Raw genomic sequence first — 26,484 nt, 5'->3', positions numbered from 1 at the left:
GCGGAAACTGGCTCGTAGCGTGAAACTGTTGCACATAGAGGCTTGGACCCCTAGAGCTGAAACCTCTAAAACCTTTTTAAGGTGCAATTCCAATTTGCGATCCTGCAAATCCTTCAGGGCAGTGGCTCCTGTTACCAGGATGGTGGTTTTCTTGGTCACTGCCGAGACCACGGCGTCCACCTTAAGGACCTTAAGAAGGTCCAGCGCTTCCTCCGGAAGTGGGTATAACTTGTCCATAGCCTGACTTAACTTTAAGCCAAGGTCCGGAGTGTCCCACTCAAAAGATCCGTAAGACATTATTTATTTATTTTTTATATACCAACATTTGATCTGAGATATCACATCGGTTTACATTCAGGTACTGTAGGTATTTCCCTATCCCCAGAGGGCTTACAATCTAAGTTTTGTACCTGAGGCAATGGAGGGTAAAGTGACTTGCCCAAGGTCACAAGGAGTGACAGCAGGACATATGAAACAGAAAAGATCGAGCTGGAACCCTGAGCCCCACCATCACCGGATCCATAGTCCCAAACTGTGAATCCTCTGGAGGAACCCTCAATGCCCAGCTCCTTCAAAATGGCCGAGATAAGCGGACCTAGTTCATCCCTTCGGAACAGTCGGACCACCTTGGGATCATCGCCTTCTACGAGAGGCGCGCCTACCTGTTTGGCCGGCTGGAGATCCTGATCCGCTTCCATTCCCTCACCAGGGGCTTGCGGAGAAGACTCCCCTTCATCCACCCCCTCTGTATCCAAACTGTCCCCTGGACAAGAAAGGGACCAGAGAGGGCATTTGGCCTTGAGGGCTTCCATGACACCATGTGCCTTGGAACGCTTGTGGAGTGGCGAGGACTCTTTCCCCGCCCCCCACAGCGTACCTTAGTACCCTGGCTCTTTGCTGCTTTCCGTGCTTTGAAGGCTTTATGCATTAACAAAACAAACTCGGAGGAGAATGAGGAGGAAGACTCATCTGAGTCTTTCTCCCCTGTTCCTCCTCCGAGGAAGAGATCTGAGCTGCCAGCAAGTCCCCCCCCCCCCCAAGGACAGCAGGATGCGGCGAAAAAGGTGGCGGGGAGCTCCCCTCCCCCAGGGCAGCCTTCTCCTGCTTTCTGAATGTTCGCAGCAAGGCTTCAGTACCTACGCTGAGTAGAAAAGGGTCCTGAGGAAGCCGCAGCAATTCTACCCTTCCAGGGTCCCTGAGTTCTCTAGAGCTGCTGCGCTGTAATTTCGACGGAATCGGGTTCCCCGAAGTGCTTTCACTGCCCGACAAGCAGCCAGTACAAATTCCGGCCTGCGACAGCCACACGCAGAGCAGGCCGCACCACGTGGCATGATCGCCGAGCTAAATTGGGATTGGGCCCGAGAAAAGAACCAGCGCGACGAAGCCAAATCCCCGGGAGCTCGTAGGTACTGAAACGGACAGCGAAAACAGCATCGGAAGAAAGGAGGGCCGAAAGAGACCGCCGGGCCGGCTGAAAAAACTAAATAAATCACCTTAGCATTGACCTTTTTCTTGTGTGCAAACCTTCAGAGGGTAAGTGAACTGGGCCCCCCGGTATCACCCTCAGCCGTAGGCAGGTACAAGGCTCTCAACCCTCTGCCCCTGAGCCTCTGCTACCAGGGGGGGATGGTCCCACCAGGACCTAGCAACCCCCTGGGAGGCTTAAAGAGATATCTTCTTTTTTCCTGTTTGATTTTTTTTTTTTTTTTTTTTAAATCCTTGTCCTTTTAGCCTTCTGTTATATTTTAAGATTCCCTAAGGAACGAATACCAACAAACTAAAAACCTAACACTAAACCCAGACTAAAGGTTTTGTACCTCCACCATCTGCTGGAGACAGAGAAATAATGTCAGACTCTAAGCGGCACCTCAGGGGTATAGGATGGAGTCCGTTAACACTTCTCTGTCTCCATCTACTGGAGGGGAGGCAAAACCCAGGAGTCTGGACTGATCTGGGTATGTACAGGGAACTGGCAGACTGGTTGGCATTGATAAAAACGTTTAAATCATTACAGCTTGCTAAACTACATAGGACCTTTTTCATTACTGGGGATTCTTCATAAGAACATAAGTTGCCATACTGGGTCAGACCAAGTGTCCATCAAACCCAGCATCCTGTTTCTAACAGTGGCCAATCCAGGATACAAGTACCTGGCAAGTAAACAAATATTAAGTAGATTCCATGCTATTGATGCCAGTAAAAAGCAGTGGCTATTTTCTTTTTTTTTTGTAATGTTTATTGAACAGTTTAACAACAAATATAAGCACATCATATGTAAATACAGTCAAGGCAAAACAGGTAAATATAGAATCACTACCATATAGATTATGCCGACTCAAAAAGCATCATAACATGTGAAACACGTGTGTACCCCTCGACTTCGAAATTGTAAAGTCATCACTTGTAATAAATCCAAATACCTCTAAGTGAGATGAATAATGTATATAAGCAACATAATTAGTTAAACACATTGTCATACTACAAGCAAGCGTAATTGTCTTATGCATCCGTGGTCTGTTAAGAGACAAGACTTTTAGGTATATGGTGGACCACTGAAAAAAGGAATTAAAAAGATGTAACCACTATCTTGTCATCGCAAAAGTGTGGGCATTGTTATTTAGAGTCAATAACACGATTATCCAACTGCATGCTTTCCCTCCATGTAATATACGGCTGCCAGATCCGCTGAAACTTAGGGAGATGCTGCTGCTTTTGGGCTGTTATCTTGTACATGGAACCCATAACATCAAGTTTCTGATACAAAGTTTCCTTGGTGGGAACTCTTAACTGTCGCCAAGAGGCGGCCAAAATACAGCGGGTCCCTATACAGAATTGATTAATCAACAAGCTCTCAGAATGGGAACCATCAACCAGTACATTAAGTAAGCCCTGAGCAGGAGACAGTACCACCTTCTTGTGAATTGTGCAAAAGATAATGTCCATAACATCCTGCCACAGTCTCTGGACATGAACACACTCCCACCATAAATGGATAAATGTTCCTGTCTGTCCACACCCCTTCCAACAACAGGCATCTGCTTGGAGACCCGCTCTATGCATTCTGTATGGGGTAAGATGCCAATGAAACAGTACTTTATATCCATTTTCAGTAAGGGAAGTAGAAATAGAGCTGCGTTTGGTGTTGGAGCATATCTGATCCCAATCCTCATCTGTGAAGTTTTGGCCCAGCTCCTCCTCCCGTTTATGAGTATAAGCAGATCTCCCTGTTAAGGACCCTTGTAGTAATATATATATATATCTTAGACAATCCTCCCTTGATACAGTCAGCTAAATCACACCAGCCTTCAAATTGTGATTTGCCCTTCCTGAGATCATCTTGAATACGTTCCTGTGCCACAAAATGACGGAGTTGGAGATAGTAATAAAAGCTGAGGATGGGATCAAATATGTCTTCTGAAGTTTTGAAAAAGAAAACATCATCATTACTACATATCTGACCCAAGGTATGAATGCCACTCATCTTCCAGATCAGGGAACTAGGAGAATCCCAGCCTGGTGAAAATCTATTGTTGTAGAATAAATGGGTTTTAAAGAAATATTGCCTGTTCCCTACAATGAGATACTTCCACTTGTCCCAGCTCTGAAGGGTAGTGTGTAAAGAGATGGTAAAAGAACCCTCGATTCTCAATGTCCTAGGTTGCCAAAGAAGAGCTTGGAGAGGCGTGTGACCCAGTATAGCTTGCTCTATAGCCACCCACAGAGGTTGTTCAGCTTTTCTGTGCCAGGATAAAATGAAACTAATTTGAGCTGCTGCATGATACCATTGTAATTTTGGAACCCCCATCCCCCCTCTCAATTTATGGCGGTATAATATCGCTTGCGCTATTTGAGGAGGCCTCTGCTTCCAAAGAAATGCGAAAAAGCGTCTCTGCCATTTTTTCAGTAAGGTCGTGGGAATTAGAATTGGTAATGTCTGAAACAAGTAATTAAATTTGGGTAAAACGGACATCTTTAAAATCGCTATTCGCCCAGTCCATGTGACGGGCAGATTGTCCCATTGATCTAAACCTCTAAAAACTTTGGCTACCAGTGGTACATAATTCAATTTAAATAGGTCAGATAGCTTAGGACCTATCATAATTCCTAAATATTTTATCTTGGCCCCAGCCCATTTAAAAGAAAATTGTTGCTTCAATTAGTGAACATGGTCCGGAGGCAATGAAATATTCAACACCTCGGATTTTTCTAAATTCAGGCGAAAACCAGAGACTGAACTATATTCCATGAGTTGAGCAACTACACCTGCTAATGAGTGTGCTGGATTGGATAGAGTAAATAAAATATCTGCGAAGAGATATAGCTTGTAATCCATCTCTCCTACTCTAATGCCAGTGATAGACCCCCCTCTCCCCTGATTTTGGTGGTAAAAGGTTCTAGAAACAGGGCAAATAATAGTGGGGATAATGGACATCCCTGCCAGGTTCCTCTCTCAATAGGGAAAGGATTGGAGTACACCCAGTTGACTTTCACCCGAGCTCGTAGTCGATCATATAATTTAAGGAGCCAATTTAAAAATTTGGGACCAAAGTTCATTTTTTCCAAGGTTTTAAACAGAAATTGCCAATGGACCATGTCGAACGCTTTTTCAGCATCAACTGCCATTAATATTGCTGGCGTGTTAGACTGTGTAACTTGCCACATGAGATCTATAATTTTCCGGACATTGTCCGCTGCTTTTCTCCCGGGAATAAATCCAGCTTGATCTGGGTGCACCAGTTTAGTCATAACCGTATTAAGGAGAGTAGCTAAAATTTTCGCTAAGATTTTCAGATCAATGTTTATCAATGAAATCGGTTGATATGACCCGCAATCTGCAGGGTCCCTCCCAGGTTTGGCCAAGATAGTTATTCCCGCCACATTTGCTTCTGGTGGTAAACAGGCCTCACCCTGTAGGGCATTAAAAGCCTCCAACAAATAGGGAGATAACTGATCAATAAACTTTTTATAAAATAAGCCTGTATACCCATCTAACCTGGGCGCCTTATTAATTTTAAGTGCCTTAACTGCATGAAGAACCTCGATGGGTGTAATAAGGCTCTCAAAAGTCAGCCGTTCAGCCTCGGAGAGCTGTGGGAGGTTTATATCCACAAGATAAGCGTCAATTCAATCCTCTGTAATATTAGAATCAGCGGAATAGAGTGTGCCATAAAATTGTTGAAATCTATGTTGTATGGCTTCAGCCGAATCCAACATAGAGCCGTCTATGGCCTTAATCCGCGTTATCTGGCTTTGCGCAATTTGGCGTTTCAATTTTCGAGCTAATAATTGTCCAGCCTTTTTACCCCATTCGAAATGTTCCTGCCTCACAAGCTGTAGCTGGTGTGCTATATCCCCAGCTCTCAATAAACTCAGAGCATTACGAGTGTGTTGAAGTCGAGAATATACCCTAGAAGATAAGGTAGTTTTATGTTGTTTCTCTAACTGTGAAATATCAGACAATAGTGCCTCAATTTTTTTCACATTTCACTCTTTTCTGGTATGAAGCTTGGGAGATAAATCTGCCTCGGAGAATTACTTTTAAACAGTCCCATAGGAGCGGCTAAGAATGGGAGTGTGCAGTATTAAATTGCTGATATTCTTCTATGGCTGCATGGATTGTCTGGCAGAACGAATCATCAGCTAACAATGAGTCATTCAATCGCCAAAACCGAAGACCAGCCTTTTTAGAGCTTAAGTGCAACGTTAAACCTATAGGGGCATGAGCCGACCAGGTAATGGATCCGATGGTCGGTTGAACTATCTGTAAGCTCAGCGACTTGTCCACTAAGAAATAATCTATGTGGGAATAAGTTTTGTGCGGGTGGGAAAAGAAAGTGTAATCCCTCAAGGTTATATTCCTGTGGCGCCATATATCCAAGAGGTCCCTATCTCGAATAAATTTTCGAAGATACTTGCGGTCGGCCGATGTTCCCCCTCCCTCTCCCGCCGAATTATCTAGGTGAGGTTGTATGGCGAGGTTGAAATCTCCTACTATAATCAAGTGCTCTGGTGCTATATTATCCAGAATATCACCCAACTTAGCCAAAAAAATTTGTTGGGTAGTTTTGGGAGCATAGGCATTTAGAAATGTATAGATGGCAGTCTCAATTTCCAATTGTAATACCAAATATCGCCCCAGAGGGTCAGCTATTGTGTTAATTACGGTACTCTGGAGGTCTTTATGGAGTAGTATACTCACTCCCGCGTATTTTGCCGACTTAGAAGCTTCTGCATGAAATTGGCGAGGATAAAGAGCCCAGGTCAGCAAATGTTCATACCTTTTCTTAAGATGTGTCTCTTGGAGAAACAGGATATCTGCCACAGAGTGAAAGATCTGCCGCTTATGAGGGCTGTTTAAGCCTTTGACATTGAGACCCCATAATTTAAGCTTCAACATATTGAGGATAAACAAAACAGTTCATCAGGCGCCCCTACATAGCATTCAAGCCAGATGCCCTCCTGCACTCCTGAAAACCTCTCTCCCACCTGTAGACCCTGACTAAGGTATGCCAACTGAGTGATGATGCCCTGTATTATATTGGTGGAAAGAATAAACTCCAAAAAGATCTTTATACACTTATATCTGAATCCCTACATTATCTGCCTGTTCACTACCCCAATTCCAATTCCCCCCCTCCCTCTACATTCCCAGTGCTCTCCACAGACATATGCTAAAAGCACCCCTGTGCAGGCTATAGAGGGCGTGATCGCCTGCAGAGCCCACCCCCACCCATCCCTAAGCCCCATCTTCTACCAAACAAACAAACAAACAAACCTTAGAGCATATATATAACCATCAACAATAATAACAAGAAACTGCAATGAGACAGATCCAAATAGATATATGGAAGTCCCATACTTCAGACCATAGGTCTAAACAGATAGGAATAACACTCTAGCCAAGGACTTCCACTCATCCTTTCCCTTTGTCCTGATCCGAAGTGCTATCTCCTGATTGTCTGCGTAATCTTTTGCCACCATTTCGGACTCTCTGCCAACACGGGGTTTCCGTCAAGGGAACTGAAGTATTCTTAATTGGAGCCACATGTTGCACTTGATGGCCCGCTGCTTTCAAAATGGCCACAGCACTGTCTACAGTTACAGTTTTTGATGTTGTGCCATCTATAGTAATCGCTATCCCAAAAAGGAACAGCCAGCAGTAGCGAAGCCCTTCTTTACGCAGAACCGTGGTAACCTCCTTGAACTCCAGCCTTTTCTTCAAAGTCATTGGGGAAAGATCAGTATAAATTTGAATATTGTATTTTCCCACGCCCACGAGGTGAGTTTTCGTGCAATTTGGTATATTTTTTTTTTAGTAGCATATTTAGTGAAACACACTGTTATATCTCTGGGCTTACCAGATATCTTTGGGCTCAAGAAGCGGTGAGCCCGGTCTAATTCGATGGTGGCTGTAGCAGCTTCTCCTGAATCGACGCCATCTTGTGAAAGTAAAAAAGAGCAAAGTCTCTGAATAGTGGCCCCGCAATCAGCATATGTCTCAGCTTCGGGTATGCCTCTAAATCTCAGGTTATGACGCCGCCCACGATTTTCAAGGTCTTCTAATTTTGCAGGAAAGCTGCATAATCTGCTTGTGTTTGGTCCGATGCTTTTTTCAGAGTAGAGATCTTGATAGCATGATCCTCCAAGGGTACATCGCAGTCATCTGTGCGCCTCCCGATCTCAGCCATCTCCTCACGTATTTCGTCCATTGCATGAAGTAAGTCCTGTTTATTTTCTTTTATTTCCTGTCTTAGGGTCTCCGAACCAGCGTCGGAATTCATCCCTTGTGGGGATGTCTGAGTACCCAGACCCAGCATCTCCCGTCTCGCACTCCTCTGCAGAGTTGTGACTGCTCGGGTCCGGAGCTGCAGAAGCGCTGCTAGGCCCGTCATCTGCGTCGGCACTTTTTGTGAAGGCAAATTGTTTGAAATCCGGCCCTTTCTTCTTCTGGGCCATCTTTGAAGTTGTGGCTAAAGATTGCTTAGTGTTGGAATCAGGTTTGTCGGGTTTAAAGTTTAGATATCACTGTAGTAGGGCTCGGGGAAGGCAGGAGCAACGAAGTCATGCAGCCATCTTGCTCCGCGGCGAGAGCGCCCCCCAGCAGTGGCTATTTTCTAAGTCAACTTGACTTCTCTAGGAACTTGTCCAAACCTTTTTTAAACCCAGATAAGCTGACTTAACCACATCCTCTGGCAACAAATTTCAGAGCTTAATTATGCACTGACTGAAAAAGAATTTTCTTCAGTTTTAAATGTGCTATTTGCTAACTTCATGGTGTGCCTCTAGTCCTTGTATTACCTGAAAGAGTAAACAACCGATTTACATTAACCTGTTCTAGTCTTCATGATTTTATAGACCTCCATCACATCCCCCCTCAGCCATCTCTTCTCCAAGCTGAACAGCCCTAACCTGTATCTTTCTCCAGTGCATCAATATCTTTTTTGAGATGCGGCGACCAGAATCAAACACAGTACTCAAGGTGCAGTTTCACCAAGCGATTAAGAGAATCAGAGAGACCAACAATATTCTCTCTCATCTCCTTAAATAAACTTTTGAAGAAGAACGTAGAGAGCGCTACAAATAAGTGGTCTTCAACCTTTTTGTTCACTATTTTCACCAAGCTTTTACATCAAGTATCGAGACTTCAATTTTCAAGGCTTGATCATGATTAAGACAATGAAATAAGATGCCACAGATTTTGGGAATGCATGTTTATTTGCATCTGAGCAACTACAGAACAAATTCAATACACCATAGCACCAATTATTTGAATATTTGCAAGCCAGACACTATGAGGTTGATTTTCAAAAGGATTTACATGCATGAAACCCAGTTTGTTCACATACAACACCTTTTGAAAATCAACTGGGAGCCAATGGATATAGAAGTATGTACGCAACTTGATAATGCAAGTACTTTTATGCACACTTGCAAGAAGCATTCCAGGCGGATAGCGCAGGGCAGGAAAATGATTAATGCACACACGTTTCATTGTCAAAAGCATACACAATTCTACTCTCAGAAGTGGAAACTTGTGCACTTATGTCGGCATGCATACTAGGCTCACTAGCAAATTTTCAAAACTGACATATCCGCTTTGAAAATTCAAGCTGAAGTCTGCAGATAATTTGAAAGTTACCCTTGCTTTACAGAATTTAGTCAAGAAAGAAAAGATGCTTCCCTGAAATAGATGTTCTATGAAGACAGAGGAATCATCAGAAACACTGATGAGTGATGTCAGAGAGAGAGAGTGCAGACACAAACATGTTTCCAGAGCTTTTTAAGAAAGCCCAAAGACCCCTTTGGGCATGTGTAGCAGTTTCCAAGTCACCACAGTATGCCTCACGTTTACTAAGCTAATAATTCTTACTCCAGAAGGGGAGGTGGGAGGGTGTGCATGATTGGCGATTTCCTTATCTTCAGAGAACATGTCATAGGTAAGGAACTTCCCTTTCTCTGAAGGCAAGGTGAATCACTAAGGTTGGCTTCAACAAAAAAAAGGGAACATTAACAATCCCTTTAAAAGAGCACAACAACTTTATTGGTGGGTGAAAAACTCATTTAATTTTTGTTTTTAAACAAAAAAAAACCAAAACCTTAATATAAAATGATGGCATTTGGGAGGCTGAGTTGGACAGTAACCCTCAAATAGACCTGAAAGAATGGACTGCCCAAGATTGCTGTCATTTTGAGAGCCTTCATCTAACCAGCGCAATTTAAATGTGTTAACAGAAGTCCACATCACAGCTCTGCATATCTCAACAAACTTTGACCTCTGAGGGTCAACCATGCAGCCATGGCCCTGACATTATGGGTCTCGACGTGTCCATCCAAAATCAAACCAGCCTGAGCATAAGTCAAGAGGTCTGTGGAGAGTCCATGGGAAAATTAATTATAATTAAAGGATGCTCTCGAAAAAATTAAAGGGACATCAAGTCATAGAGGGCAATTGTCAAAAGCGATTTACCCCAGACAGAGCTCCCGTCTGTGACTTCTGGGCAGCTGGGAATGCCTCACCGACCTAATCCCACCCCAAGAACGCCTCCAGGAAAAATGTGGGTAAAAGGACCCTTGCGTTCTTGGGGTGGGATTAGGTCGGTGAGGCAACACCACATATACTTTCATTGTTTTTCAGGGGGAAAAAGTATCTGTAGAAAAAGCAGGCGTGGATCTCTGTGGGTTCGGGTTCCTGAGGCAACTCTCAAAGGGAAAGGCCGTTCACGCTTTGAGAACTGGTACAAAATATTTGACCTGCCACAAGACAGGCACTTCTGAAAACTGCCCCCACAGGGGGTAGTTTTATAAAAGCCTGCCTTAATTAGGTGGCGCTGATGCCAAATTTCAAAAGCGGACTTTGAAAAGCATCCCCTTAAATGTACCCCTCGTGCAGTTACACCTGCTAGCGCGTGCAAGGAACGTTTTCAGGAATATTTACACGTGCACGATGAAAATGCAGAAGTCTAGCGCAGAAGTCCAAACCTGTCCTGAAGTCCGCCCTCTGGGAAAGCCTCTGCTCAGTCCGGATAAATGGGGACACAGCACATACGGGCTTGTTGTCACAGGTAAAGCAGAAATGCCTTTGAAAATTACCCTCAGAATCTCAGTGTGTACGCTCTTGAATGAAAAGGGCATGAATGCAAGTGATGAGGGTGTTACAGCGTGAAAATATACATCTTGGCTGCAGGGTATTGTGTTTAGTATGGTTTCTCATATTTTAAAGATGGCTGTATCTTCATCCAAAGCTATTGAAATAAAAGGATCCTCTATGGTTCACTGTGATGCTTCTGTTAAATAAAAGGTAGGGGGGTGGGGGCAGGAGAAGAACCAAAGTCTCCTAAATTTCCTTAAGGTCCATGGGTATAATTTACAATTACGGATGTTAAAACACTTACCAATGGCATCTGTACAGAATTTAGACTGACGCACAGGTCGCAGGATCATTTCAAGAGATGTCTAATCATTCCCCCTATTAGCTAGGAACCACTAATGATGAAATTAGGAGCACTCTGACTTAATTACAAGATGAATCAGAGAACCCTTTTTCAGAATTTCAGATTTGTCCTTGAATTCTCCTTCCATGAAAAGAGAGCTGGTGAATCAGCTCTCTGCCAAACTGTGATTTTACATTAATCTTTCCTGTTTCTGAAAAAGTGGAAGCAAGACTGAAGTAGGCTGCACTGTCTAAAAAGTACTGAATGCTTGACCCCTTGACATCCGGACAGGTGGGAGAGATGAAACCAAGTTAACGAAACAGTGAAAAACCCTTATCCCCAAAACCATCCTTTTTGGTTTTCTGAGACTGCACATTCTAATAGAACAAAACCACAGCAGGAAAACGGTACTCGGGTAAAACAAAACTGGAGAGTGATCACGCTACGACTTGCAACTGCAAGAGGTCATTAATTCCCTGAATCTCTTAGGGACTTGGATTTTTCTACTGGGACATTATTCTGACACCAGTAATCAAACAGAGTGCGTTCAAAGCAGACCACAGGATTCCGCTCTCCGGGATTAAACACGTACCTGTGACTTTGGTTCCTATAACCAGAGGCAAAGGGATTTCTTCTGGAAGGTCTTTGAATTGCGATATGTCCGCCACTTTCCTCTGCTGTAGAAGGCGGATTTTCTGCCGTTTCTGTTTGAGGGCTGATCTCTCTTCTTCAAAGAACGCTGCAGAACACCTATGGGTCAGCATGAGAAAATCACATGCTGTTAATGTGGTCAAAATCCTGAAGCCAAATTAGGCAAATCATGGCAAGGAAGGATTCGAGGGGATATAAGGGCAGGGTTTTTTAAAGCAGGAATTAAAAAAAAAAAAAGAGGGAAAAATGCCACAAAACACGGAGCAAGTTCGGTGTCTCCCAAAAATTATTTTTTAATGCGACAAAAATGAGGTTTCCTTCTATTTCCATTCTCAGCTGCCCAGAAGTCACAGACGGGAGCTCTGTCTGGGGTGTACAGCATACAATATTTGCACTTATTTTTACTGCACGTTCTAAAGATGGGCTTTATAACCCACTTAGTGGCTCCAGATCTGCCTTCATTAATGAGTAATGAAGAAAAGTTTATACCAAACTCACAGTTGCTATACATAAAGCAGACTTGCTTACCTGTGACGGGTATTCTCCTAGGAAGAAAACCAAGATTAGTCGCCACAGTCTTTTTCAAAAGTTTATTGAAGTGGAGACGTATGTATTTTAAAAGCCCAACTCTGGCCGAGTTTCGCCGTTAACAAACGGCTGCCTCAGGGGCTAAAAACAAATAACCGTGACATTACTACACGGAAAGAATAGAATTCTTAACATAAAAAAGTATAGATTCATTCAAATAGAAGGCTTGTGTAAAATAATCATTCTCAAACCTTCTATTTGAATGAATCTATACTTTTTTATGTTAAGAATTCTATTCTTTCCGTGTAGTAATGTCACGGTTCGGTGTCACCTTTTTATGATATATGTACATCTTTTAGATATATATGGTATTTTATGGTCTTTTAACATTATTGGTTTGATTGATTTTTTATTTCACTTTTGCATATGTTAATGTGTTTTATTATTTGTTTTTAGCCCCTGAGGCAGCTGTTTGTTAACGGCGAAACTCGGCCAGAGTCGGGCTTTTAAAATACATACGTCTCCACTCCAATAAACTTTTGAAAAAGACTGTGGCGTCTAATCTTGGTTTTCTTCCTGACAGCTTCTTAGACCGCCTACCTTCGTGTTTTTTAGGTATTCTCCTAGGACAGCAAGATGTTAGTCCTCACACATGGGTGACATCATCGTATCGAGCCCGGCATGGAAATCTTATGTCAAAGCATGCCTTATTCCATGCATCCACACAGGGTCCCTCTTCAGTGTCATAACATAGAATTACGATAAAATAATAAACAAAACAAAAAAAGGAGAAACCCAACTTCGCGGGGTAGTGGGCGGGTTTCAAGAGAATTAATATCCTGCTGTCCTAAGAGAACACCTGTTACAGGTAAGCAACTCTGCTTTCTCCTAGGACAAGCAGGATGGTAGTCCTCACACATGGGTGAATCCCTAGCTACAGGCTGCTCCCCAACACAAAAAGGGGACCAACAATGACCAACCATGTGCCAACGGGCACAAAAACCACAGTGCTGTTGGTAATAAAAAAGGAGAAAGCCTGAACCCAAACAATCGGTCCTAGGCAGAGAGAGTTGGGTTCTACACCTCAAAGAGATTCCGGAGGGCAGACTAGCTGAACCTAATGTCATGTCGGCCATCCCTATCTAGACAGTAGTGAGATGCAAATGTGTGGAGAGAACTCCACATCGCAACCTTGCAGACCTTCTCCACGGGAACTGCTCTCAAGTGGGTTCTAACAGATTGAGCCTTGGCATGATCTTCAAGATACAGTGCCGCCTGGGTATAACAGAAGGAGATGCAATCTGCTAGCCAATTGGATAGTGTCTATTTGGCAATGGTAACTCCCAATCTATTCCTGTCAAAAGAAATGAAAAGTTGAGTGGACTATCTATGGGCTTCTGTCTGCTCCAGGTAGAAGGCTAGGGCTCTCATGCAATCCAAACTGTGCAATACTCATTTACCTTGGTGCAAATGGGGCCTGGGAAAGAATGTTGGCAAGACAATTGACTGGTTAAGATGGAAATTCATCACCACCTTAGTCAGAAACTTAGGGTGAGTACACAAGACCACCCTGTCATGATAAAACTTAGTATAAGGTGGATAAGTCATTAAAGCCTGGAGTTCACTGACCCTGCGAGTTAAAGTGACTGCCAAAAAAAAATATGACCTTCCAGGTCAGGTACTTCAGGTCAAAGGTGCACAGCAGCTCCAAGAGAGCTTTCATCAGCTGAGTTAACACCACAGATACAGCGGGAGGCCTTAGGGGAGGCTTCAACTGAAGCAGGCCCCACATGAAGCATATATCTATAGGATGTACAGAGATGGGTGTACCATCTAAACCTTGGTGCTATGTGCCAATTGCACTTAGGTGTACTCTAACGGAGTTGGTTTTTAAGTCAGCCTCTGATAGGTGCGGAAGGTAATCAAGCAGTTTTTGTGTGGGGCAGGAGAACAGATCTAGGGCCTTCTGCTCACACCATAAGGAAAACCTCCTCCACTTCAGTCCGTAGGACTTTCTAGTAGAAGGCTTACTAGAAGTCACCAGGATCTGAGACATCTTCAGAAAGATCAAGCAGCTGCAGGATCAGCTTCTCAACATCAAGGCTGTGAATGACAGGGCCTGGAGGCTGGGATGCCGCAGCCTGCCCTGATCTTGCGTGATGAATCTGAGGGAAGTCCCCAGACTGATCGGTCTCTGGAAGGACAATTCCCGAAGGAGAGGAAATTAGACTTGTCTCGGCCAATAAGGGGATCTCTGCAGAGACTCTGGCTGCCTTCTTGAAAACATCGTAGCTGGAGTGAACCTTATGTTTTCTGCACAGAGAACCTGCAAGTGATCCCAGACCCTGAGTACCAGAGCTCTAACCACCTATGAACTTGCGTCTGCAATTTGACAATGCATTCCTCAGTGAGAAAGAACTTCCCCCACCCTGGTATCGAAATGCACCCCAGAAACTCCAACACCTGAGAAGGGGAAAGATGACTGACAGATTTACTATCCACCCCAGGGATCTCAAGCGCTGCAGCACCAAGTCCATGCCCATCTGCAAAGGACCCTCTGACTTTGCTCGAATAAGCCACTTGCCAGATATGGGTGAACCAGGATGCACTCCTTCCTGAAAGACGCTGCCACCATAACCATCACCTTGGTGAAGGTCCTTGGAGCCTTTGCCAGACCAAACAAAGGGCGCAAAATTGAAAATGTGCCCCATGGACTATGAACCGGAGATACCTCTGATGGTCTGGCCAGTCAAACTCAGGGATGCCAAGAACTCTCCCTTGCGCACCGCAGAAATTACTGAGTGTAAGGTCTCCATTTAAAAATGAGGAACCTTGAGAGGCATGTTAATTCTAAGTCCAAAATTGGGCAAAAAGTCCCCTCCTTCTTTGGAACCATGAAATAAATGGAATAACGCCCCATCTTGCGTACCTCTAGGGGGACGGGAACAATGACTCCTACCATCCGTAAGCAGGTGAGGGTTTGTTGCACCACCTGCCTTTTTTCCACAGAAGCACAAGGGGATACCATGAATAAGTCTCTTAGTGGACAAGCAAATTCTAAAGTGTAACCTTGAATTATCATGCTTAAGACCCACTGGTCCGATGTAATCTTGGCCTACTCCTCGTAAAAAAGGGAGTAAACCAAATCCTATAACCAGAACTGAGGAGTGGGCTGGCCCCACTTCATTGGGCGGATTTGGCTCCACCATCACCCTGGCTAGAGCCATCCCTGTTCAGCTTTCAACCTCGAAAGACTGGTCACAGGACTGTTGCCTCCCAGAGGCCTGCCCTCTGGGCTCCTCCTGAAGCCTTACCTTGCCAAAAACACCTATTCCCTCGGAACCAAGAACACAAAGGAAAAGAACCTTTTGCCCCTTTCAACTTATTCTCAGGAAATTTATGACCTTTATTCTCTCCTAGATGTTTGATCAGTTCTCCAAGTCTTCTCCAAAGAGCAGCTTTCCTTTGAAAGGCAATGCTCCTAACAGAGTTGGATGAAACATTCACTAATCAGTTACGCAACTAAAGAAGCTGCCTGGCCGAGACCACCAACATCATTGTTCTGGAAGAAGTCCTAATGAGGTCATACAACTCATCGGCTCCATAGACAACCACAGCTTCCAGCCGCTTCGCTTCTAATGCAGACATGGGATTTGTCGCCTGTAACTGCTGCACTCAGCGCAGTCCAGCCCAAAGCATAAAACTGCTGCACACTGCAGCACGAATGCCTAGAGCAGACACCTCAAAAATGTTCTTGAGATGGACTTCGAGCCTCTTATCCTGCAGATCTTTCAGCGCTGCAGAACCAGCTACTGGAATGGTTGTCTTCTTAGTAACTACCAACACTGAGGCATCTACTTTTGGAACCCTCAACAGTTCCAGCATGTCTTCAGGCAAAGGATAAAACTTATTCATTACTCTACCAACCTTCAAACCAGGCTCCGGAGTATCCCATGCCCTGATCACCAACTTTTTAACTGACTTAGGGAAAGGAAAAGCCTTCGCTGCACCTTGTAAGCAATCCATGACAGATCCACGTCATCCTGATCAGATTCCTCTTGCAGAACCTTTATCCATAACTCCGTAAGGACATAGGGGATCAGGGGTCCCAACTCTTCCCTATGGAACAGACAAATAACCTTTGAATCATCTCTCTACCGCCGGGGCTTTCCCCATCCCCTGCTCCGGATCCTGACCGGCTCCAGGTGGAACTCCATCCTCCGAATCAGAGGGTTTGTTTGCTGCATTCGCCTGTGCGGGCATCCTAAAGACTCTCTGAACCCTTGTAGCCTCAGTAGTCTAAGAAGACCTGGACATCTTCCTTGGTTGTGGACCTACCAAAATCCTCTGCTTGGACCCATGCCGCCCTGCGGCTTTCCTGGAAAAATAAGCCTTGTGCAACAACAGGACTGAAATCTGATGAAAAGGATGTAGAATCATCAGAAGCCTCTCCTCCATGAGGTCCTAGTCTTCTCCTGATTGAGTTCCCTGGGCGCCCTGGCCCTCTTCAGGGCTCACATAAGCTGGGGGCAGTGGAGTGAGATACCCCTGCTCCCCCCCCCCCCCCCCCCACAGCCTCACAAGCAGCCACAAAGGAAGATAAAATGGCTGCCATTCCTGTGCTAATCGAGAAGGGACCAGCTGTTTCCCCTGATGCACCCAAGGACCTACCCAAGCCTGCGCTGTTGTCCTGATGCCGCCGTGGTTGTCCCGGGATCACCCTCCCCCCAGAGAGGCATCGGGAACACAGGCCGGCCGAGAGAGTTACGCACATGCGTGTCGCCGCACACAGTGCATTTGCAGTCACACGGCATGCCTTCGGCCCGCCCAGACCATGAGTGCATTCAGTCGCCTGAGGAACTCAAATCGCAGGAGCCACTAACACCATGCCCGAGTCAGGCTTCAGCCCTGCTCTCCCACCGAACTCTAGAAAAAGCAAATAAAGAAACTTCTCTCTTTTTTTTTTTTTTTAAACTTTATAAGAAAAGACAAAAATCACTTCCTTGTAACTGAAGAGTAGCAGCAGGCACTGCAAGTCCTCCTGGGGGAGAGGGAACTGGCTTCATCAGATTTCTATCCTCAGCGGGAAAGGACCAAGCAAAATAAGGGTTCCCAAACCCCTGCTTGTCCACCTTAAAACCAGAAGGGATGGGCCCCACCATCCTGGGAGGAAATCTTCAAGAAGTTTTTTTTTTTTTTTAACACCAGTTTCAGACTGCAGGTTTTGCATGTCTACCATCTGCTGAAGGCAGAGAAATGCTGAGTGCGCAGGTGGCACACCAGGTTATGTGGCATTGTCAGCGAAGCTCTGTCTCTATCTGCTGGAAGGGAGGCAAAACCCAGGAGTCTGGACTGATCTGGGTACATACAGGGAACATCCTGCTTGTCCTAGGAGAAAACATTCTTAAGCGTATTTATGTATCAAAAGAAAGAGGGAGTAGATTTACTCATACCACCCTCTGTCTTCCTGATGATTCCCTCTTTTTAAATGGAGAGCCAAAGTGGCCAACTGCCTGTGTGTGGTCCACAAGGCACACTGGTCTGCTGGCTGCTAACAGGGAGCCATTAGCTGCCATGGAGAAAGTACATGGACCTGGCAGATCAAGGCACTTTCTTCACTTCCCTTCAGCAGCCAAACGCCATGCGCTATGGGGCCTTGGGGGGGGGGGGGGGGGGGTCCAAGGATATACCTCTTCCAGACAGGAGTTTCTTGCTCACGCCTGGAAAACTTCCATAGTGTTGAGGAAGGAGGAGAAAAGGCAAACAAAAAAAAAAGTTTCAAAACAGTTTGTGGAGCTGTTGGAAAAATTCTTCTGGTACTGAAGTTTTATCCAACGTAACAAAAAAAAGATAATAGAACCGTCCAGACATCTCTTTTTACTTCCTTGCCTGCTGGCAAAGACATCTTGAAATGCATACAAAGGAAACCTTTCTCTTGGCAGTCAAACACTTCAGGAAGTAGCCAAATATTTTAGCCAGTCAGTGATCATAGCACTGATTACTTTCTACTGCACAGAGCCAGCACCAGACCAAAAAGAGATTCTTCTAACACACTTCTAGCCCACCGTGCAGGCCCCTTGTGTCCAGAGACCATGGAGGCCTCTGAGTAGCTATATTCTGCCCATAACGCACCAAATGGCATTTAGTCAGCAAAAGTGTATGACTGGCTGACATATTCCTGCCTCTAAATCCTGTTCCGTATTGGAACCTGCAGCGTCTGTACTGTGCCAATGCTGGCTTCGGGGGCAGGGGAGGGGAATTTCTCTCACACAGAATTCTTGCAACCGGGAATACAAGTACATTTTCAATACAGTGATCATATAGCTCCATGTCCAGGACAGGCTGAGCCAAGTCCCGGAGTTAATCTCCTGCATGCATGCTTTTCTTAAGGAACTTTGGTAGGGAGGTCTGAACTATATCTCCATGTACGCAATGGGGTAAAACCAGGACTGGCTCAGCCCGTCCGCCGGGACATGGAGCCACATAGTTATAAAGCAAGTCTCTAAGAGCCTGACCATCTAAAAATATGACTTGCCAGAGCCAGTGGCCTCAGTTTTCACAGTCAAAACGTCTCTGCGGCAGTATACCTCAGCAGCAGTATACCTCTGCGGCAGTATACCTCAGCAGCAAAATCTGTGAACTTACTCTCAAAGACAAAAACATGCATTTGTAAAGCAAGCTAGGGGGAGATACGCAGGGAACGTGAGGAAAGATTCCTGTAATGAAGCTGTGCTCTGGCAAGTACCCACTAATACTTTCCACACATGCAGTCTAAGAGAAGCTAGATTTGGATGGGAAAAGAGAAATTAGTCTGCAGTGCCCTCTACCTGCTCACTTTCAGAAGAATTACGATGAGAATTCGAGTCATTTAAAGCAACAAAAAGACCTTAGGGTCATCTGGCTGATCCACCAATTCTTCTAACGACTTGAAATTTGTACTTTAAGGAAAACACATCTAGCTCCAGGCAATTCTAGCTATCAGAACACACCTGGAAGCCACAGCAGGCAGAGCATTGGGGGAGCTGCGGGGATAGGACAGAGGCACTGGCCAGGAGGACTAATCTGAGTAATTGCAGGAGGTTACAGCTAATTACTATGGCTACTTAAGTAGTATTAGGAGTACTGCTTAGTGTGTTCTTCCCAAGGATTTAGGAGACTGTTACATAGATATCCATTTCTCCAGCCTACAAAACTCCGGTGCAACAATGTAAGCAAGAATTTCTGAGAAATATTTGCTCTCTAAAAGTGAAATAAAAGATCTCTTCACTTCTTGCTTCTTTATTGCATACCTTCAGGAGAATGCAGGCCTGTATGTGCCAGGAGCTTGGAGAAAACGCAAACCAAGCCCCACTTTTCGGTTTCTTACCTCCGGGGTTTTCCCATTAGGCGCCTGATTTTTCCCCATTCCACACGTGTTAATTTTCTGGTTTTTAGACTGGGAAAAGACTCTTTTAGACAGACACAGAAGTCATTATCTCCTTCAAATAGCGGCCTGTTAATAAAAGAACATGTTCTTCAACTCATACGGGTCACAATCCGTATTACAAAATTAACTTTAAAAGGATAAGAGAAAAGATTTTACAAAATGACATCCAGACATGGTGTTGGGCACTTCCTCACCTATCGTGCTATTCATGCCCTAGCAAAACCCTCCCACATAAAACCACCGCCAGTTAGGTTACAGTTTGTTTTTAGCAGAAAGTCTTCAACTAATTCAACAAAGCAAACAGCAACATTATCATTTTTGTTACAAAAAGAAAAAAAATGCAGAAATGCTTTAATACAGAATGCATGCATGAATGTGGCAAAACGCTGGCCCCTTTCACATCACGGCTAATTAAAACAGACATGAACAGCAGGATTACGGACAAACTTTTAAGAAGATTACTAATGAGAGTGTAATCCACTCATAAATACACTATTCTATTAGAAGAAGGAAACAAAGAGGACATTTTTCAAAGCCATTTAAAAGGGTAAAAGCGCTTGTGGGCCTCCCACAGCATGTTCACACTTTTAGCCCGGCTGTGAGGCGGCTGAGAGAGTCCCATCTCACATGCTGAGATCAGGAGGGGAAACCAGCACATGTGACACTATTATATGTGCTATTCTCCCCCGCTCAAAAGAGCATGTGCAAAGCACAGGGCTGCTATTAGCACACACACAACTCAGGATAATTTTAAAGGGATACTACCCACGTTTTCAAAGAAGCTGGTAGCATGTGCGCATGAGAAAAGCGCCCATATACTTTACAACTATGCAGGCTACAGGGAACGCTGCCCCTGAATGAGGGAATGGTAATATCTTATTTAAATGGTTTTTATTATCCACCCCTTAACACCGCCAAAAGGAAAAGCAGATGCAAAAAGCACCCATCACAGATGTATGTGTGTGTATGGGGGGGGGGGGGCTTAAACCAGGAAAGAGTCCAGGCCCACATGGATATCCTACAGAGCTCTTACACCAAGTGCACTGAGATGTTAAACAGAATTATGACAAGGATGTGCAAGGAGGCTTTAAAAGAAATAAGACGACCAGGGACAACAGTACTACATAACCTAGAAAAGACCAGAGATTGCTATTGTATAACTCATGATTGCAGACATGAAGGTGCTGGCACTGAAAGGAGAGAAGTCGCTGGGAACACTGGGTCATAGCGATCCATCAGAACTCACACTCAGAAGAAATACAATCCATAAATTACAAACATCGATCTCTTATTATACATACAGGAACATGCTAACTTAGAAAGTGTTTTCATACTAGATGCTGAAAAAGTATTCAGCTCCCTGGGGAGGGGTACTTAAAATGCTTTCATGGTATAATCTTGAGACATGTTTCTACATTGGATAGATATTGTACAATAAGCCAATAAGTAGTATTAAGACAGACAAAAACTATTCTGAATCCTTCACTAATGTTATTCAACAGAGCCATTAGCCACTTTGCTAAGCTATCAGCATAACTACTAAGGGAGTTATATGGAGCATAATCACTAAGGGATTTTAATGCGCTCTCTTTGTATACAGACAATATATGTGGGTAATACTAGGAAAAATCTGAATGTAATAATAGAGTTGCTAGTGCATTTTGTAAAGTGTGCCAGATACTCAAACTGGAATAAATCATGCTTGTTGGACAAAAACATAGATAAATGTGAGCTTAAGTATTTCTTAAAAATACAGAAAGATGCTTTTAATGTAGCACTGGATAAAGAAAAAAAAAGTATATGATCTTAACACAAAGTAAAAAAGAACCTGGAAAGCGAAAGCATGTATCCCTGTCCCAGTGAGCGCTAATAGGATACAGATGGTGAAGTAATTCCAAGATGCTTGTGCGGATTTAACGTAATTCAAAATCAACAAACCAGGAAAAGGATTTAAAGCTTTGAATGGGGCTATACACTTTTTGCAATTAAACAGGACAGTGGATTCAATCTAAAAACATTGAGTTTACGTTATAGGAAACAGCGACTAGCACTAGCTACATGTAAAAATGTTTTACTGGGCAGCAGAATTGCAATTTCTCTTGGAATGGTTTAAGAAACCTTGATTATGATTGCAGGAGATGGTTGGGAAGCACAGCCTTGGCTGGAAAACAGAATATAACTAATAAGGCGGAAAAGATACTTGGAAGCTGTGTGTACATGGTAAAGCCATTTAACATGCTAAAAATACAGCATACTATGTACTCAATAAGTAGCATGCAATCCCTTACATATATGTGCTAAAATTAGCACATAGACCCATGTAAATCGGGCAGCGCTGCATGAAAATGAGATTTTAGTAAGTACGCACAACATAGCCTGTGGGGTATGCTATTTTGTCTGCACCTACAAAACCCCAAAACTTAACAGCTTGCCTCAGACCACATGTTCTATTTTTGCATGCAGGCTGCCTCTCACAATCTCCACTTCAAAGCAAAAGGGTTGGTTAGCATCGTGGATTTGGAGACAGCCAGCATGCATACCACACTTTTTTTTTTTGTAATGTGTATGCTATTACCCTTTACACACTATTGAGGCCCGGAGGCATTTTAGTGCATACACTGAAATGTTTAGAAGCACATACTAAAAAAGCAAAATCAGGATGGGTTTTAGTGCGTAGGCCCTATCTTACAACTGGCAAATAAAACAAACAAAAAAAGCAAAACCACAAAAGGTGGGCAAGATACAGTACAAAAGGATTTAGTGAGCAAGAGAACAGGAAACAGAAGAGCAAGACTAATATTAAAACTTTTATACACGAATAATTAAGAGGGCAACAAGACTGCGGTATGTGGCTACAGATCACATACAGTTGTGTGCAAAAGTTTACTCATGCCTGATCATATTATTTCAAGGAATATCTCCATGAACAGAAGCCGACACAACCTCTATATGGTACAAAGTTAAATATACACACACACAGAAATGTCAATATAAGGAGAAACAGATACCCAAAGATAATTAGTCCCCCATTATCTCAAGATTTATATATTATGAAGCAAAGATCATATTAGGGCACTACCAGCATAAAAATGCCTTCATGGTCTTACATATAATGATTGGTCTAAGGCCCACAGGGCTCAACAATTTTTTTGAGGTTTTCTACTGCAATTAAAATTGTGTCCTTCACAGTTTACAACAAATACTTCAGCTTCAGTAATAAGTTAATCTTTCTGAAAAATTAAGTTATTTGTAACATCATTTGGGTAGAGCTCATCTTTTCAAAAGACCCATAATAACTGATGGGTCCCCGACACAAATGTAGAGATTACTTACCTGATAATCTCGTTTTCCTTAGTGTATGCAGATGGACTCAAAACAAGTGGGTATAGGCATGCTCGTGCTAAGCAGTTGGAGACGGATCTGACATCAGCACGGGTACATATACCCCCCACAGGAAGTGAAGCAATTCAGTAATCTTCCTTGCAAAGCTGTCATAGCTATATGAGTACTGACCGATCGATTAATTAAACAGGATTACCCTGACCGGTTGATAGTAGCTGGAGACCGCCAGGATTCTCAACCGGAAGGCGTCGACACCCGGCAGGGTGGATGCCCTATGTAATAAAACATGGCCTACCTTGAGCCTGTGAAATCCCATGAATATTGGCAGCCGGGCGGGATGCTGAGTCCATCTGCATACACTAAGGAAAACGAGATTATCAGGTAAGTAATCTCTACATTTCCTAACGTGTAGCAGATGGACTCAAAACAAGTGGGATGTACAAAAGCTACTCCTGGACTGGGCGGGAGGCTGCCCGAGGTCCGTGTAGGATTGCCCTCGCAAATGCTGTGTCCTCCCTGGCCTGGACGTCCAGACGATAGAATCTGGAGAAGGTATGGAGGGAGGACCACGTCGCCGCTTTACATATCTCAGCAGGCGACAGCATCCGCGTTTCTGCCCAAGAGGCCTCTTGCGCTCTGGTAGAGTGAGCCTTGACCAGTAGAGGCAGTGGTTTACCCGTGTCTATGTAGGCTGCCTTGATAACTTCTTTGACCCAGCGGGCGATAGTTGCCCTTGAGGCCGCTTCCCCTTGCTTCTTCCCGCTGTGTAGAACGAACAGATGGTCTGTCTTTCGTATTGCTTCGGACACTTCCAGGTATCTGGGCAGTAGCCTGCCTATGTCGAGATGGCGTAGAACTCTACCTTCTTCTGATTTCTTCAAACCGTCTGTGGTAGGTAAAGAGATGGTTTGGTTGAGGTGGAAGTGCAAGACTACTTTGGGTAAGAAGGAAGGAACTGTGCGAAGATGGATGGCTTCTGGCGCGATTTGGAGAAACTGATCACGGCAAGACAGTGCTTGTAGCTCGGAGACACGGCGTGTGGAGCAAACAGCTAGCAGGAACACCATCTTCAAGGTTAACAAATGGAGGGACAGGCCTCGAAGTAGACGGAAGGCGTGTCCCGCTAGAAAGTCCAAAACTAGGTTGAGGTTCCACAGAGGTATGGGCCACTTCAGTGGCGGACGAATGTGTTTGACTCCTTTCAGGATCTAGGAATTTAGTAGTTAGAATTTGGAAGAACGCTCAGCGAGCGTGAAGGAGCTCCAAACTGCTTTGGAGACGGAAATTACTGAATTGCTTCACTTCCTGTGGGGGTATATGTACCCGTGATGACGTCAGATCCGTCTCCAACTGCTAGCACGAGCACGCTATACCCACTTGTTTTGAGTCCATCTGCTACAACGCTAGGAAATACTTGTTTCAAAGTGAGTCTGCACTGGAGGGAGTTAGATTTCATCTTCAAAAAATTAAGTAGCACACCACTTTTATTACAAGAAAATAGAATAAATTATTCCAGCCACAGACTTGACCAAAAATGTAGCTTAAGTATACTCAAAATTTTTTTGTAATTTATTTATTAAATTTCAAGACTCCACTTGAAAAAGAAAACATTTTATGACATTAAGACTCAATTAAGACAAAATTAGAGAAAATAAAGAAAAGAACAATGCCATATACAATCCTAGTCCTCAAACATATAGGATCCACACTCTAATTAATAAGAAAAAAAAACTCTAGCAAAGGAGGAGCATTTACATCGTAAGCACATCGTTCCTAACCAATGAGAATTCAAATAGCTCGAGGAAGCAAGGTCCCTTCAACAGGAGGTAATTTATCACTAAGAAAATGTGAAAGCAGTGATAAATCATGATATTTAATAAGGCATTTACATGGATACTTCTAAGAAAAGAAAGCACTCAGCTGCAAAACTCTGGGCCTCAACAAAATAAATTGCTTCCTCTTCCTTTGAGTTTGTCTCGCTAAATCAGGGAAAACTCACTTTCATAGGATGAAAAGATTCCAAACGGTGGCTGAAGAACAGCCTAAGAGTCCATTCTCTATCAGGCTCAAGTACAAAAGAGTGGCCGGCTGAGCCAGCTCACTGTCAGAAGTCTCAAGCACTTCAGAAATATTCAAATTAGTAGACTGCATGTCCTGACCATCTACAGGCCCCTACGTGAAAGGTCTTCAAGTAGGTAGTATCGCTTGTTCAGGTCATTTTAACATCTGTTAAATCTCTTCCACATACCTTTAAATAAGAGGGACTTTAGAAAAATTAATAAAACAGATTCCTGCCACGAACTTGATTCTTCAAATGTTCAACTCTGTTGGACAAAAGTTGTTATCTTTCAATAAAGCTTGTTGCAGGGCTGAAGCGCTTTCTATGCCCTGTTTTAAGGTCCCACAGCTTCGTCCAACACTCGTATTATCCAGCGCTAAGACTTTCACTCGGTTGTCTGACTCATTAAATCTTCACATCCAAGGATTTAACCGCGCTATAACATTTATATTTAATTTCTCAATCATTTCTCAAATGGTTTCTAAAGTGAAGGCAACTGCTCTTATCATTATTGGAATCTCAGCTAAAGCCCCCTCAATAACAACATCGCCCATTGAGGGGGGGAAGGCCCTTCACAGTGCTGCTGACCTTCTCTGGCAGAAATTTCTCCTGGAAAATCGGCGAAAGCACTGCCAGATGCCGAGGGTGATTCCTAGAAACACCACGGTCTCAGCAAGATCAGCATCCTGACAACACGCCAAGTACCGTCGGCAGAATTAAGGCTCACACCACGGCTGGGTTAACAGAGCCGTCCTTTCCACCAGGGACAAAAGTATTAAAGGATCAGGGAAGCAATCGAGTGCGTCTTCTTCTACAACGACTTCCGACGATTCATTTCCTCCCCGTTCAAAGGGCTCCTCTCCACTGCATGTGTGCTTCCATCGCGCTGATGATGAGGCCACTCCGGGGGGGGGGGGGGGGGGGCACTGAGACATCCCTCTCCTTGGCTCTCCGCTTCCGATCAGATGAAGCACAATACCACCAGGTAAACAAAGTGAGGAAAAAGCAGGCAACTCCATGCACAGCTAGGCGGCCATCTTGAATACCACTCAAATTTATTATTTTTTTTACAAGCGCCATTAGCTCAACATACAGACAAGCATATCTTCTTAAAACCAGCATTTTGGTATACATATTTTGGCATCAAAGCAAATCGGACGTGACCCGGTGCTGGCCACTATTTAAGTGCACGTACGCTGCCAAATGTTTCATTCCAAGTTTTATTAAATAGAATACCATTTAATCTGAGTTTAAATCAGAGGGGGGTCACTGTCTGGAATTTTTTTTTTTTTTTTTTACATGAAAATAGAAAAATTAAGTGTTCTGCATAATTTTTTGAAGATGGAATCAAACTCCCCCGATACAGAGCTGCTTTAAAACACGGACCCATGTCAGGGACATATCAATTATTATGGATCTTTGAAAAGAAGATGAGCCCTATAGAATAAGAATTTTCTTATCTGCATTTTAATTGCAACAGGAAAAAAGTTAAACAAAAATCTATTCAGCCCTACGGGCCATAGACTGATGATTATATGTAAGGCAAG

General features: G+C 43.9%; 1 protein-coding gene across 5 annotated transcripts in view; it reads right to left on the bottom strand.

Annotated features, from left to right (window-relative positions):
- The window catches only part of LIN9 (lin-9 DREAM MuvB core complex component), a 168,807-nt gene that overhangs the window by 59,279 nt on the left and 83,044 nt on the right, over nt 1-26,484 (bottom strand). For 4 of the 5 annotated variants that reach the window (XM_029593048.1, XM_029593052.1, XM_029593047.1 and 1 more), the window contains exons 5-6: nt 19,477-19,602; nt 11,524-11,681 (exon numbers count right to left, since the gene is read on the bottom strand). In XM_029593048.1, coding sequence (XP_029448908.1) covers nt 11,524-11,681; nt 19,477-19,602 — 284 coding nt within the window. The remainder of the gene's footprint in view (nt 1-11,523; nt 11,682-19,476; nt 19,603-26,484) is intronic. The other variant, XM_029593049.1, reaches the window with a different exon arrangement.

The sequence above is a fragment of the Rhinatrema bivittatum genome, chromosome 3, assembly GCF_901001135.1.
Source record: "Rhinatrema bivittatum chromosome 3, aRhiBiv1.1, whole genome shotgun sequence".
Classification (NCBI taxonomy): Eukaryota; Metazoa; Chordata; class Amphibia; order Gymnophiona; family Rhinatrematidae; genus Rhinatrema; species Rhinatrema bivittatum.
The sequence above is the reverse complement of the archived record's forward strand: the minus strand, read 5'-3'. Positions and strand labels throughout refer to the sequence as shown.